At 36.9% G+C, this 16,076-nt stretch overlaps 3 protein-coding genes across 4 annotated transcripts; all 3 read left to right on the forward strand.

The window, feature by feature from the left end:
* Positions 1-4,875: 4,875 nt before the first annotated feature.
* LOC148863902 (uncharacterized) lies at positions 4,876-5,277 on the forward strand. The gene has a single exon (XM_088976291.1). The coding sequence runs from the start codon at positions 4,876-4,878 to the stop codon at positions 5,275-5,277; it is 402 nt and encodes a 133-aa protein (XP_088832417.1).
* Positions 5,278-6,907: 1,630 nt separating this feature from the next.
* LOC148863903 (protein PLANT CADMIUM RESISTANCE 2-like) lies at positions 6,908-7,955 on the forward strand. Its single transcript, XM_088980643.1, has 4 exons — positions 6,908-7,236; positions 7,339-7,410; positions 7,517-7,729; positions 7,852-7,955. The coding sequence occupies exons 1-4, from the start codon at positions 7,017-7,019 to the stop codon at positions 7,926-7,928; spliced, it is 582 nt and encodes a 193-aa protein (XP_088836769.1). The 5' UTR covers positions 6,908-7,016; the 3' UTR covers positions 7,929-7,955.
* A 5,889-nt stretch (positions 7,956-13,844) lies between these two features.
* On the forward strand, positions 13,845-15,284 carry LOC148863904 (protein PLANT CADMIUM RESISTANCE 2-like). Of its 2 annotated transcripts, XM_088979451.1 has the most exons (5): positions 13,968-14,089; positions 14,255-14,425; positions 14,524-14,595; positions 14,703-14,915; positions 15,017-15,284. In XM_088979451.1, the coding sequence occupies exons 2-5, from the start codon at positions 14,302-14,304 to the stop codon at positions 15,091-15,093; spliced, it is 486 nt and encodes a 161-aa protein (XP_088835577.1). In that variant the 5' UTR covers positions 13,968-14,089; positions 14,255-14,301; the 3' UTR covers positions 15,094-15,284. The 2 variants fall into 2 exon arrangements, with proteins under 2 accessions (XP_088835576.1, XP_088835577.1); XM_088979450.1 differs by having other exon boundaries at positions 13,845-14,425.
* The last annotated feature ends 792 nt before the right edge of the window (positions 15,285-16,076 follow it).

The raw sequence follows: 16,076 nt of genomic DNA on the forward strand, positions 1-16,076 counted from the left end.
AGCGAACTGCTGACCTGCGCAATCGAACCGTCAACCTAGACAGTAGTTTTTGTCCTTTTTTCTAATTTTTTTGTCAAAGCGGGTAATCCGTTCGAATCGAACAATTAGACCGTTCGACCCTATAATGGTTCCCTATCTGGTCCAATTTTAAAAACCTTGGATGGGGAGCGGGTGCCTAGCCTTGCGCTTGGCTTGGTGTGCGGCATGGCTTGACCCAAGGCCCAACCCAACCCACGATACAGCACGGGCCCGTACGGGCTCAGGTCATGCCAAACTGACCCCCAAATTATCCTAGAGGAGGGAGGCATGGCCTGGGACGCCTCATGGGCCAGCGTGGCATGACTCACACTTTGTGTGGGCCCCATGCGGGTCATGTTGTGCCAACCCAGCACAACCCAATTTACACCTCAACTTGAACCCGCCCAATACTGGGGACGGGGCAGGGAAATTCGAGGATTCTCCATCATTGATGAGAAGTGGGGTGCCTTGCCCCTGAACTCGCCCGACATTGTGGAGTGTTTACCTTGCCCTAAACCCGCATGACACTGGGGACGGGGCGGGGATGGGGTAAAGTATCGTGACTATGAGGTAGGGAAAGGGATGGGGTGCCCTGCTCTGAACCCACCCCGCTGTCATTCCTATATAATTGTTAATTATTGGTGGAATTAATACAAATTTTAGCTTTTATAATTATTTTTATTTATTTAAAGTTAATCAAAATTTCATTTAAAAATAATAAATGAATAAGAAATATTAAAATTACTACAAATTATTAATAAAACTAAATTTATTAAAAAAGATTTGTCCATATTCAATTAACAATAATTATTTTTATAAATCAACATTAAATGAAAAATAAAATTATTAAGCCTTTCATATTTTCCCGTGCATCGCACAGGTCCCTGCTAGTAATAACTTAAAAAATGACATTACTTATAGAGGGAAAACACTATTTGGGTTTTTGTTTTTTTTTTTTTTTTTTTGTTTTTGTCTACTTTTAGTTATCATCTAATGCCCAAAATACCTCTACTCCTTTCATTCATTTGAAAATGTCAAAATTCTGTTTTTTGTTTTTCCATTTTCAATTGCCCAAATCATAGCTCAATTAGTCTAATAGTCTACCCGCTCTTGTATGTTCTTTTATCCTTATTGCTGTGTTTGGTTGCAATGCAAATAATTTTAGATTGATGCAAAACCATGGCAGTGCAAATGGTTTGATTGTAAATTCTTATCTATTTTTGTTTCGATTTTTAGTTTATTTTGTTTGATTGCAGTAAAAATTAAGTCAATTAAGACATGGAGTAGAATAAAGTAAAATATATATATAAAAAAAAAAAAAACAGGAATTTGCATTTTCTTCATTTGCACTTCTATGCAATTGTATTAATGCAAATTAATTCACACTGCAACCAAACACAGCTTATAGGGGTGAATATGGAAAAATGGGCTGAAATAATACATATACTTCATGCTTTTTTTTTTTTGAGTTTGTAGTTGGAATCCGAATCAAAATATTTTGAAATTGGAATTGGAATGGTCAATTCCCATATTCTGTTTGGTTCAGATTGGAATGAGAATTGAATTCAATTGGAATGAGATTTCATTTCCAAGGGGGAGGGAGAGGAAATGGCTATTCACTCAAATGGGCCGGGGAATGCCATTCCACCAAAAATGGGAATGGGATTCAGATTCCACCCAACCAAACAGTTAGAATCGAAATGAGCCATTTTGATTCTAATTCCAAACCCCTATACCTACGAACCATGGGGATGTTTAACAAAATGCAAATTATAGAGTATGTTTTAATAAATTCATGAAATAATAGGAGGCGTTTTAGTAAATGACCATTTATCAGACAACGACCCAGGTGGGCTGAACGGTCATTCTCCCTTTAATTTTCTGGAATTCTGGTTGTATTTGAATTAGGGTTAATTGAATTTCGAACCCGATGGTGGGGAGCAGGTAAGAATTGGATAACTGAAACCTTAACAGAGCTCACCAACTGACCTTACATTGCCAAAAGCTATGTTTCCTTAGATGTTGAAGAATTCCACCTCCAATTAATGGTGTTCAAAGCTTATTAATTCTTTGTTTTCTTTTTCACTAAATTTATTTATTAATAATCTATAATTATATCCCTTTACGTACTTACCAATTTTTAATATTATTTCATTACTTCTTTCACCAATGTTTCGTTATTTAACTTGAATCCTTGAAAAGAAATTCAACTAGACCGGCTCATATGAGATTTGATTTGTACATCCATATATATCCAATAGCAACATGAACTCTGAAAGCAATTGAGCTTTCCTATCTCATATCATCAGCACTCTCTCTCTGTCTCTCGGAAACATGTATCCATCTAACGCAGGCAACAGAACCACCCAAGTTCTCATCATCTCCTATGGCCACGGCAGCATTGTCGGCTCCTCAGTCCAGCCAACCCACACCCATCGGCGTATGGATATGCCGCCGCCGGCCTTTCCAACTCAAACTCAATGGCAGGTCCCTTGGTCCACCGGCCTCGGCGATTGCTGGGACGACGTTCCGCTTTGTATGTGTTAATATTTCTGGTTTTTCCTTCTAGCTGTAGATCTTCTTCTGTGTTCACTTGCCAAAGTTTGATGGATGGCTGTGTACCCTCTTCACGGGTTGCATTACTTGTTGGTGCCCATGCATTACGTTCGCTCAGATATCTGAGATCATTGATAAAGGAACATCGTGTAAGTTGTACTTAATTTCAAAACTGTGAATTTATACGCTTCCATTTTTGTGGGTTTCGGGGAATAATTGAAGAAAATTTGGTTGTTTGTTTTGAATGTGATGGGAGTGCAGCCTGTGGAATGAACGGAGCAATCTACGCCATCATCGCTTACTTCACCGGCTGTGCTTGCTTCTACTCCTGCTTCTATCGGACGAAGCTGAGGCACCAATACTCCTTACAGGAGAGCCCGTGTGGTGATTGCCTCGTCCATTTCTGTTGCGAGTCGTGTGCCTTGTGTCAAGAATACAGAAAGCTCAAATCTCGTGGTTTCAACATGGCCATAGGTTTAATTTCTTTCTTCTTCAGTCCCCCTTAACTATTTATCTATCAATCTGTCTATGTGATGTTAGCTAGCTAGTTAATATCTAATTGATCCTGGTTCACTGAGTTTCTAGGATGGCCTGCTAACGTGGAACAACAAAACCATGGAGTAGCGATGGCTCCAGTTGTGCAAGGAAGCATGACTCGATAGAGTGGAAGGATCTACTTAATTATTATGGTGCTACTATTCCTCCGTATCTATATAGCTAATATGTATTTATATATGATATGGTACTATTACTCTTCTTCTTCTTCTTCTTTGAATTTACGTAACATCAGCAAGATCATCAGATGTTTAATTGTCGTTTTATTTGATAGTTTGGAGCCTGTATGAACTTAAAAATCTTTCTCTCCACCTCGTTAGCTAACTGGGGGATTCATCTATCTGCTTCTTGGAACTGTCCGTTAAATTTAACTGGCCGGAGAGATTGGATTTCAAGTCGCTCGCCAGTGACTTGGCTGATTAATTGGCTCTATAGCTTAGCTAAAACTCATTAGTTGGTGGAGTCAGTCGCAAAACTTGACCAGATTTCGTCTGGATAAATTGAATTCACTATGGCCTTACTGTTGCTGAAAAAACACAAATTGGAATGGCTACTTTTTGAGCTCGTTAAGGCACACTCTAAATCTAATAACTGAAATTGAGCAGCGAAAATTTAATTAAATAATAAAATACTTTTGAGGGTTTAGAAATAAACCCAAGTTCAGCTTAAGCCATTAAGGAGCTCAGAACCTTTTATTTGCTAAAGGACAAACCGGTATACTTTGAAGGGTTTTTGGACTGATATATTATAACCCATCCCAAGTAGCAGGCCCCTGCCCTCTCTCAAGATAGGCTGGCCAGCTAACAACAGACCGAGACCAGCTGTTTGAATGGCCTGGCCAACTTTTTGGGCCATGTTGGACTAGAATACTTGGGCCTGGCCGGCTGACCCAGTCATGTTCACTCCAGGATATGTATGCCCATTGCCACGTGTTTAATTTCCGAACTAATCCCATACCCCAAAGTTTTGGGTTCAGGTATGGGCCTGTACAGTCCATTTTTAACGATTACTTTCTTTAGACGTGGAGTTCCTGACCATCATTGAGATTTTGGGTTGGGTATTCTCTGTTTAACATTTAGCTTAGCGATGTTGCTGGCATAGGCCCGATAAAACATGCATGGCCCAGCGCCCAGGTCACCATATTTGTTTTTGGTAGATAACAAGTTTCATTCCAACAACAAAAGAGCATAACAGCAATACAGAGAAAGAGCCAGAGGCTGAACAACCTACACTAAAGCAAGGAGAAACCAACATAAAAGGCACAGAATCTACTACTACAAAAAAGCCAACAAAGCAAAAGGAACTACTACTACTACACTCGATTAGAGAGATGATGACTCACTGGATCCGAATTCCGAAGTCCATGGTCACCATATTTGGGAGAATCTTAAATTTCTCACATTATATAACCATGAAAACATGGGTAATTGGCACCTTGGTAGTCTCTTCCGGGGATAACATACGGCACTTGACCAATTAAAATTGGCCAAGTGGAATCTTAGGCTGATATTGCAGCCTGTCCGGATTTCCTACTAACTCAATTTTACAATCCTCTCTACTAATCCAATAAAATAATGCCACCTATACCTAAACATGCTTTAGAATCCTAACTTGTGCAAATAGTTAACAGCTGTTATTCCCCTCCCTTAGACATCTTTTCCTAAAAAATATTTTTTTTTTGTGCAAGATTTTTTTGTAATTCCTCTCTCCTTTCTGGTGTTGCTGGAATTTATTATATTCACCGGAATGGATGGCCTCAAGCATAAGCTTCACTACACAACCATTGAACTAGAATCAACCAGGATGAATGCACAGGAGGTGATGAGAAAAAGCGAGGAGTATGCAAAGCAGTTGCTTGATCTCCTGAAAGTAGCTTGCCAAGAAAGAGATGAAGCACAAGATCAGTTGCAGAGACTACTTAATAATGCCTTGCCATTAGGTCCAACTGAAATCTGCACTGTTTTCCCATGTGTTCAGCCTGAGAGTCCTCATTTGCAACCAAAGATGGCAAATTCAAGCGTTACTGAGTCTGATAGTCTCTCTGAAACATTCAATCACCACTCCCATGGTTCCTCCCCTGTTGATTCCTTCATTGATGCAATTTCATCATCTGAGTTCACAAACATGAACATTGCTGATTCCAAGTAACATAGGCGTGCAACATCATCCCTTTGTCCAAGAATGTAACAAGTTAATCCCCATGGATATGGTATCTGCTGGAAATAGTGGTATCGTGTCTAAAGGTTCAACAGAGGTGGATCGGGCTTCTCTGGTAATTGATAATTTGGTTAATGGAAAGCAGCTTCCCCAAAAAGGGAGACTCTTGCAGGCTGTAATAGAAGCAGGACCAGTGCTTCAAACACTTATCGTGGCGGGTCTTCTATACCTCAGTGGCGAAATCCCCCCCCCCCTCTTCAGCCCTTAAATATCCCACCTGTTTCCATTAAAGGGTGTGATTCTGATACAATTAATCGGGCTCCAGATGCTAACCCAAATTACAATGTTCAAACTTCTTTCAGTTCTTCATCGGTAAATATAACAAATTCTGGCAACACCAGAAGGGTGAGGGTGAGAGGAGTTGTAAAGAAATCATGCACAAGAAAAATAATTTTTTAGGAAAATATATATAAGAAAGGACAATAACAACTGTTAATTATTTGCACAACTTACAATTCTAAAGCATGTTTAGGTATAGGTGGCAAATAAAAGAGGATTGTAAAATTGAGTTACCAGTAAATCCGGACTGCTATTGCAGCAGAGTTAACTTGTCCCCTCCAACTCTTCGCAAAGTACGACTCTTGTGCAAGGATTGTAACTCCTTGTTAAGGGGAATTGATAGAGACATTCCCATTCTGTTTAAGGGCACGGGGTATTTGGTACAGATCCCAAAGTCTCTGCTACATACTTTGCCAACACATAATCCCAATGCAACAATGAGCTAGGTAGAGCAAGGGTGAAGACGGGATTCATGTTAATTAGGTCAATTGGAAGTTTGGAACTACACTCCATTCTATATTTTTAGACCCATATGTGAGATTCTTATTTGATTTTGGAGGCTATGTTATATTTGATTTCTAATTAAGCAATCTATTTTTTTACTAGCTAGAACAGTGGGAGTGGGAATATGGGACCCACATTAACATAAAATGTATGTTATGCTTTTATTTTGACCTCGAAAGCTAAATCAGTTTTCATTTTTTTTTTATTATAATTAAAGGACACATGAGCTAAATGATTAAGCTAGTTTTAATTTTAAATACACCATCTTAAATTAGAGTGGGACCCATATATTCTCCACTCTATATTATGTATTTTTGAATTAAATTTAATTTAATTTAACCCTTTCTTCCTGAGTGGGAACCAATCAAATTTTATTTTGTGTCAGCCACATTTTGTTTAAACTGAAACCACAAAATAAGAGCAAGCTGATTAAACTGAAACCACAGAGTTTACAAATTTTTCCTTCTCAGAATATAGGCAGTCATAATGAATGAAGACGGTAGGTAACTCATCATGACTTGCTTCCTACGTAGGCTCATTTTCGTGCTGTACAAGTGTGGGCAGTGACGAGACAGACCCAGCTAATATACAATATTCATTCGGAATTTCCGATCCCTTGGTCATTTTTAATCATTTTCGTTTACCAACACTTGGTTTATTTAAAATAAAACTTATAATTAAGAAAATCAGCGATCCGACCACTGAAAGTGTCAGACGACAAATATATTCAACACGGCACCTGAAGCAGCAAGTTTCAGCAGGTTAAGAATGAAGTTGCACTTGTTGAGCCCTGGCCTCCTTCTAGTACTCCTTCCGCCAAAATCCAAATCAATCTGCTGCCTCCCACATCTCACCGGCCCCCACTCTACAGTTTCTACTCACTAAAAATGCACTCGCCTTGCTACATAGAACCACCACCGCCGCCTCCTCCTGTGTTCCTCTCATCTCCGATACCCACGGCGCCACCAGAACCACTTGATCTAGAATTCAGTCATCATCAGCCCATACCCATCGGCGTCCCAATAAATACCCTGCCTGTGTTTCCAATTCAACCTCTGCTCCCCTGGTCTACTGGCCTCTGTGACTGCTGTGCTGACGTTGCTAATTGTATCTCTTAAATCTCTCCTTTATCCTGATCTGATCTCTTCTTCATCAGCTCTTATATCCATCCACTTACCACAATTCAATGGTTGTGTACTCCTTTCACAGGTTGCATCACATGTTGGTTTCCATGCATTACGTTCGGCCAGATGGCTGAGATTATTGACAAGGGATCAGTTTGTGAGTAACTCATGTTAATATTAATTTTATGCTTTTATATATATATATATATATATAGCTAGCCTTATACAATTTTGGGTTTCTGAGATTGATTAAATGGGTGCAGCCTGTGGAACAAGTGCCCTGATTTACCAAGTTATGGCTTGGACCACTTGTTGTGCCTGCATGTACTCCTGCTTCTACCGGAGGAAGCTGAGGCAGCAATACTTGTTGCAGGAGAGTCCTTGTGATGATTGTCTGGTTCACTTCTGTTGCGAACCATGCGCCTTGTGTCAAGAGTACAGAGAGCTCAAGAACCGTGGATTCAGCATGTCCATAGGTATCTCTCTCTCTCTCTCTCTCTCTCAGTTTCTGACATTAACTGATAAACTGCCATCTATTTGTCCATTTTCAGTTGTAACTAATATTCAACGAGTCCTGTGTTCTCTGCCTTAATTATAGGATGGCATGCTAACGTGGAATGGCAAAATCGTGGAATAACAATGGCTCCAATGGTGCAAGGAGGCATGATCCGATAGAGTGAACAACATATGTACTTTAACTATATATATTTGGTGTTAAAAATTAAATGTTCTTGTTCTTGTTCTATGTGATACAATCAAAATGATATTTATGAGTTGAGGTGCAACTTTGCTATTGATTCATTTTTTTTAAATAACCTTTGACTTTCAAGTAGGGATGACCATGGGCCTGGGGCCGGGTTCCGGGCATAAAACTTTTTTTTTTTTTGTAAAATATTATATAATATAATGTATAATTAATTTTGTATGTTATATAACATTAAATAATATAACATTTTTTTTTGAAAAATTAGAACACCCCCTATAATTTGAGACTTATTTACTTGTCAACCTTTCACTGAGAATTGTTTTTTTTCATCTCAAAATAGTAAATGATCACCTAAACTGAGTGGAAAATGCTCAAGCGCATGGGCCCATCCATGATTGTTTATTCCAAACTTATATATCCTAATATTTCTTTTGGCAGAAAACAAAATTAACCAAATAGAATCAAATAGAGTGGTTTCTTGTGTTTTATAATGGATAAAATGGTATTTTTATTTTATTTTTTATTAAATTTATTCAAATGAATATTAAGATCAAATCTATCATTTTCCATTGTCATCTAATAGAATGTCAATTAAGTAATTAATATTCCAGAGGAAAGCCTACCTATTCAAAGACTTTGAAAGGCAATCCAAGATCATGCACTAGATCTCTAGTCTAGGGGGCAGGATAGAAATGACGATTGAATGATAAAGCGAGGGGCAGATTCTTGATTTGGCATGGGCATTTGGAGAGTGTTGAGTGGTGACAATGGCTAAACGAGCAATAATCAACCTAAGTTGTACAACAACCTTACAAAACTCCTAATTTGTTCTAACTAGAATCAATCTTATGGAATTCGTCTTCCTTTTGATTGGACGGTGTCTTATCTGTGTTTTTGAGGATATGGAGGTTTGACTCCTCTTCGATCTCCCAAGACAGCATTAATTCCACTTCCTCTTTGATCTATATAACCACTCATACCCCAACCCAAGCATGTATAAAAGTAAGAAAAATACATAAAAGTAATTCTTCTTAGTTGTGTTGAATTGTTGATTTATTTCATTGAGTTTCCTTAGTCCCTCGTGTTTTAGTCAAAATAACTCTATATTTTGATTAAATTATAGATTACTATCATCTACTTTGGGAGTAGTGATAAATACCCCCTAAACTTTCATTCGTGATAAAGATCCATGAACTTGTAAATTCTGACAAATCCTCCTCTATTAACATTTGGCTAGTTAATTTTGAAAAAGGTTCTCATATAATTGTTTAGATTTTTCTAAATCCCCAAATTATCCTTTTTTCAATGATTTTTAGAGCTTTTTTATTTCCATTTTTTAACCCAAAAATTTACTTCCGCCCACCTGAATTAGGGATGCATTAACTATTGTCAAAAGGCAGGAAAAGTATTATATGGGAGGATTTAAACCGCCCAGCCCCAAGCCCAAGAAGCAACAACTGAGAAAAAAAGAATCATTTGTAACTGGTTTAGTTAATATTAATTACATATTGTGTTTGTTGCATAGCAGTTTCTTGGTTTTTTATTGTAATTCAATTTTATAGAAGGTTTTATACTAGATATTTTATTAAATTGACTTCTTCCATCACTCTATTTAATGAAGAGGGGGCATGTGCCTGAATCTAAAAGTTTAGGGGGTTTTTGTCGAAAATAGAAAATTGGGGATAATTGCCACTACCTTAAGGTACAAGTACAGGGTAGTAATCTGGAGTTCACCTCTTGAGTTTTGATTAGTGTCTAAACTTGGTCCCCAAGAAAACTCATTTTGATCAGCCCAAGACCGATCTATCACCCCTGCTGTCTCTATCTATTCAAATATATATAGATGCCATTAATAGACCAAGTTTAAATTAAAATTGATCTAAATTAAAATGTTTTGAATAAATTAAATAATCCGAACATTAAATTAGACCGATCCAAAATGATTCATTCATTAAATTAACTAGATTTAACCTGATCCATTTGTAATGGATTCATATTATACTGGATCTAATTCAATCAAATCCTCTCCAATTGACACCACTAGCATAAGTGCTATGGACTAGTGGCCTCTGCGACTGGTGCAACGATATGATGGATGTTAATAATTGTATGTTCTAAGTATCAATTAATATTAAGATTTCTTTTGTAATTTCTTCTCTTCTGCAACTCTCATGTCTACCCAGTTTCCATGATCGATCTGAGCTTGTTGCCACAGGTTGCAATAACATATATGTCGGTCATGTATCCATGTATTACGTACTTTCGACCAGATTTCTGAGATCATAGATAAAGGAACATCAGGTGATGAGCAGGACTAATTGATGAAATTAGTGAGTCTGATTTAATTTATTTAACTTACATAGTCATGGGTTTGGAGATTGATTCAGTGAACATGTGTTTACGTTGTATTAATTGCATGTGAGAGCCTGAGAGGAGAGCAGCCTGTGAAGCCAAGGGAGCCGCGCGCCCTTTTATGCAGTCATCTCATCGTTATGGCGATTGGCCACATTTGGTCCTTTCATATACTCGTGATTCTTTTGGACAAAGCTAAGACGTCAGTACTCCTTCATCCAAAGCTGGATTAAGGCTGGACCCAAATTGAAAGAACAATGTATCTACAATGCAAGTATATATGGCAATGGATATATCCATTTATCATTTAATATTGTCGCATATGTAAAAAGAGAAAAGTTCTCTAATCAAGTCAAAAAGTAGATTTACCAAAAAAAGAGTCAAAAGTTAGGAATTCTGATATGTTGCCAATAAGCCACTACAACTGCGCACTTTAGTAGTAGGGGTGTTCACCGTTCGATTAATAGAATGGTGTGGCATATTTTTTAATCGAATTAATAGTATTGGTTTTTGAAAAACCGATAACCGAAATAGAATGGAAAGTTATTAGTTAATCGTTAGTTTGGCTCATTGATTTTTCGGTTTTTTAAATTTTATAATATATATTATAAAAATATAATAAAAATTTATATTTTAAATAATAAACAATATATCATATATTACAAATATAAATTTATATATAATGTATATTTATTAATTTATAATATATAATATATAAAAATATATATGTATATCGGTCAATTCGATTAACTACCGGTTTTTTGTATTAATTAATCGAAACCGAATCGATACCTTCAATTTTTTAAGAACACTGAATCGAAATCAAACCAACCAATTCAATTAACCTATTTTCCAATTCGATTTCAGTCGATTCAATTTTTTTATTATTTTTTTTCCTCACCTCTACACATTAGGAGCATCTCCGTTGGGTAGATAGTCCTGATGTGCAGCTAATGGTTTTTTGTTGTGAGGCTTGTTAGAAGAGTTTGTTAGATCATATCCAGTTCCATCAAAGTAGAGGACTTCCCTACGTGACCTGTTGACTGTCGTTTATTTCTACCAAGGGGTGGGGCCGGGGGATGGACCGGATGATCTGAACAATCTGCGCATAAGAAAACATTTAGACAGAAGAGGTTACAAGTTTACAACTCTCTGTCCTTCGTAAACTAAAAAATTTATAATCAAACCGATGGTGGCTCAATTGGTGGGGCTTTTGAGACTTTGAACCATTATTTGGTAAAACCATTCTAATTTATTGGTTTAACCATCATACTGTTCGACCCATTGAACAGATCGGAGAACCGGGTGGTTTTACTCAGACCAAAATCTATCGTAAGATTAAGGTCTGATCAGCTGTTAGGAGGCTGATTGGTAACAGCTGAAGGGAGAATGATTTATTGTTTTATCTTTTAGTGAATAAGTTAAGGCCTTTTTGGATAGACTTTTATGTATAAAATATCTTCCTACTTTTGAAAGTAGGAAAGTAGAAAAAACATCATATAGCATTTGTTTCACATACTCTATACTTTTTCTTTCATTCTTTTAAAAAACATCAAAAATAAGAAAATGGCTTTAGATATTTCGTGCTTTTAGCAAAACAATGCTTTTGTTTTGTGTGAACAGTGGGTTACGTGTAACCACCCTTTGATAAAACTTTCAACCCTATCTCTTCTCGCCACTGCTGGAGCCAGACCATCATCGCCGGTCTAAGACAACCAAACCACCGAAAGCATGAATGGATGTGTTTTTTCCAAACAAAAAATAGTACTTTGTTTTGGAAAACATACTTTTCAAAAATTTTTAATCAAACGGTTTTTAAAGCAAAAATACAAAGTAAAAATATTTTATATAATTTATACTTTAGTATTTCTAAAAATACAAAAATAGAAGTCTATTCAAAAGGCTTATTAAAAGGTTTATTGCAAGCTTTTTAATAGCTAAAATTGAATTTGAATTAATTAATTGCTATATCTTTCAAATATTTATTTATTTATTTATTTATTTTATACACTAAAAATAAAAACAATAAGTCATTCATTTCAGCTGTTATCAAATGGCTGCCCTAAATTAAATAATTTACGACCCAATGATTTAATGGTCAGTTCGCTCAAATTGACTGGATGATGATGAATCACTAAAACCATCAACCAATCACAAAAAATGGTGAGCCATCTATTTTGAATCATTGTATCATGTGAAGTTCATTGACCCGGGTTGCATCCAGATATAAGAGCTGCCAAAGTTGAACCTTTTACAATTTTTTTTTTTTATGGGCAACAGTAAATTTTCAGGCCGACGACCTTAAGCAAAGAGGTTCATAATACCTCTGCAACAGGTTGCTTGGACGTAGTTGCTGCTTTTTTGGGGGTAAATGGGTTTCGTTTCATACTATGATTTCTCTAAGCCGGAATGAAAAGAGTCCCATCCGAGATCTTACCCATCATCAACAATGGTCAACGGAGACATGCTTAGATAATTAAACCAGCGGTTGGACTTGGACCCACAAAGCAGTAGGATCAGACTCACAGTTTTCATTCTGGATAAAGGTCAGGTTTTGCTCTAAAGCGATGGGACCAAGAGCCCAGCGCCGACAATAGCAATTAAGGTGCCAACTTGCTGGTTGGTTAGGTTTCCTGCGAGTTCTAATTGCATTCCGCTGCATATCTACTACTCACAATCTGTTTCCACATTCTCACGGAACATTACAGCTGTGTAAATTGTAATAGAGAAGTATCTCCCTCCCTCATTCATGGGACATGCCCGGATCATGTGAAGTAGGGATGTGGGAATAGATTGTGGTAACATAACTGGTGTGGCCTGCACTAGGTAGGGATGTTCAAATTTTGTTATTGAACTGAAAATTGAACTAAATCAAATAAGTCAATTCGGTATAATTACTTTGGTTTTTGGTTGAGTTCGGTTTGATTTTATGAAATTAGAATTATCAATTTTTTGTTTGGTTTGAAAAGAAAATCAATCAAACCAAATCAAAAATTAAATAAAATAAAATAAATACATATATTCATATTTTAATAATAATTATTAATATAAATATAAAATACTTTTATATTTTAACTAACCAAGTTAACTGAATTAAAACCAAACTGAACTCATTTGTATCAGTTTGGTTCGATTCGGTTTCGAGTTTAATTCAATTTGATTCGATTTATAAGAGTGACCTAACCGAAATATCGGTTAAGTTCTACTTCTAAACCAAACCGACCAAATAAACACCCCTAGCACCAAGGGTTGGGGGATGAGTTACCCCATTGTGTAATCCCTTGGGGGTAAAAGAACAAAACAAAAGCCCAGCTCCACATCGGCCCTACAAAAGGAGGGAATTCCAATCTTGATTAATAAAAACAAGCCGCCTTCTTTGAACCATCCATCAATCCAATAAAAACGAAATTAATAATACCCATTAATTAATAGAAAACAAAATCTTTTGATTTCTGATTTCCCCTGAATTTGACTTGGGACCCATCCGTAATACAACAAGGAGCACCCAGACTTCACCAAGGGCTCAACCATTGCGTGTTCGATTTGTACAACACTATCATGCTGAACCCTCAACCATTGGTGCACTTCCTGAACTTCCAAAAAATCCCTCCGTCTTTTCCTTATTTCTTATGTGAAAATGCTGCAGAAAAATGACTCTCTTGGGGAATTTGAATTCATCCCAAATTATATAGGCCCAGATCAAGCTGCTTACTGCTTAGATTCCACTATTCTTCACCAGACGAATCGACTACTGCCTGCTATATTTATTATAAACCTGGTAAATTAATGGCAGAACTACATATTTCTTTGTTGGCATTGCAAGGTTTTGTTCCTTCTCTCTTAAACAGGCCCCATACGGTGACGCCAAACTTGACTATTCCTTCCTGTCTTCAATCTTCTTCCTATATATACCCAATTCAAAGCTCCTCCATTCTATCTTCAGCTGAATAAACCTCTCTGAAGTAGTGTTGAGTCTTGATTGTTTGAAAGATGTATTCAGAAAAAGCAGAACAATACAGTCAGAATTATCCCCCGCCTGCCGTTCCAGTTCAAGTTCAGGCCCCAGTCGATTGGTCCACTGGTCTCTGCGACTGCTTCGACGATGTTCAGAACTGTAAGAATTTTGAGTTATCTAGCTATGATCTTCTTTACTCTCTAAACTCGTCCAATTTAATTCTTCACCACTTGATGTCTCTCCACCATTTTTAACAGGTTGCGTGACATGTTGGTGCCCATGCATTACCTTCGGCCAGATCTCGGAGATAATCGACAAAGGAACCTCCTGTGAGTATAATAATCAAACTGGTCTGATGATGATGAAGTGGTGAATTCTGGGTTTCTGCTTTTCCGAATTTGAAATGATGCTAACAATAAAGATGGGATGAGTGCAGCCTGTGGAACCAACGGAGCGCTTTACACCCTTATCTCGTTCGTGACTGGTTGTCCCTTCTTCTACTCATGCTTCTATCGCTCAAAGCTGAGGCAGCAGTATTTGTTGAAGGAGAGCCCTTGTGTCGACTGCCTGGTTCATTGCTGTTGCGAGTCATGCGCCCTGTGTCAAGAGTACAGAGAGCTCAAAAACCGTGGATTCGACATGTCTTTAGGTTAATTAATTTGCTTAATTGTCCCTTTTGCCTTGCTATGGCTAGCTATCTCAAACGCCTGATCTGATGTCGATTTGTTTTTGTTCTTTGGATGTCTGCAGGCTGGGATGGTAATGTAGAGAAACAGAACCAGGGAGTGGCGATGGCTCCAGTCGTGCAAGAGGGCATGAACCGATAGAGTGGCTGATGATACTAGTTATGTTGTTTGAATTGTGAATTTGTGGTTGTTTTATTTAACAAATAGGATGATTCTGTACTATATATTGTATGTGTAAAAGTGTTGAATTGGCTGAGTGATTTTCTGTTCTCTTGCAATTTGCATATTTGAATCAAAGTAAAATATCTGAATAAGACAATTAGTTCTTTCTCATGACCTTATCCTTTTTTTTTTTCCATAAATTGCTGAAACCTCTCCTGAAGTTTGGTAATTGTAACCATCTTCCCTGTACTTATTGATACAGTTGCAATTAGACCCCTCCTTTAACAAAAGGCATGAAAGTATCCAAAATACTTGCATAGTTACTATTGTGGCTAGTTTCTATAATAAATGAAAAATCAAGCAACCATTACAAACCTTATGAGGAACTAAAGTTGCAATTTTACTTTTGAGCAATTGACATAAAGGACAAATTTGAAAAATAAATTAATTTGGGAAAAGAGAAATTTTCGAAAATAAACATTTTTGGTAAAAAAAATAACTGTATAAACGTTTTAGACATTTTCATACCTCTTATTATGATAATTAGCAAAACTTCAGGGGAAGTTTCAGCCAAAGATTTTAGCAATTTAAAGTTGGTGAGCTTGACCTTATCTGTCTAGTATTAAATTACTGGTTCGAACTGTTTCTGGTGGTTGTAATACTTTAAGATATAGAAAAGATATGATATCCAAAAATCATAAATGATATAGCAAATGGGGTGTTATTTATCAAAATTCATGGATGGGTTTTGATTGATCAAAACTCTTTCTATACCATGTCTTTCCCGCATCATAAATTTTCCTATGTCCATTATCCAATATTGGTTCTAGGTCTTAGGAGGGGTAGGTTTAAAATTATTGATATAAGGGATAAAACATCATAGAATACAAACTACCTTCTCATGAGTCGTGACATTTGGAATTTGACAACTTTACCCTTCTCTATATTTAGTTCAATTTATT

This window comes from Nelumbo lutea, chromosome 3, assembly GCF_056320005.1.
Source record: "Nelumbo lutea isolate HS-2025 chromosome 3, American lotus-T2T, whole genome shotgun sequence".
In the NCBI taxonomy this organism is placed as follows: Eukaryota; Viridiplantae; Streptophyta; class Magnoliopsida; order Proteales; family Nelumbonaceae; genus Nelumbo; species Nelumbo lutea.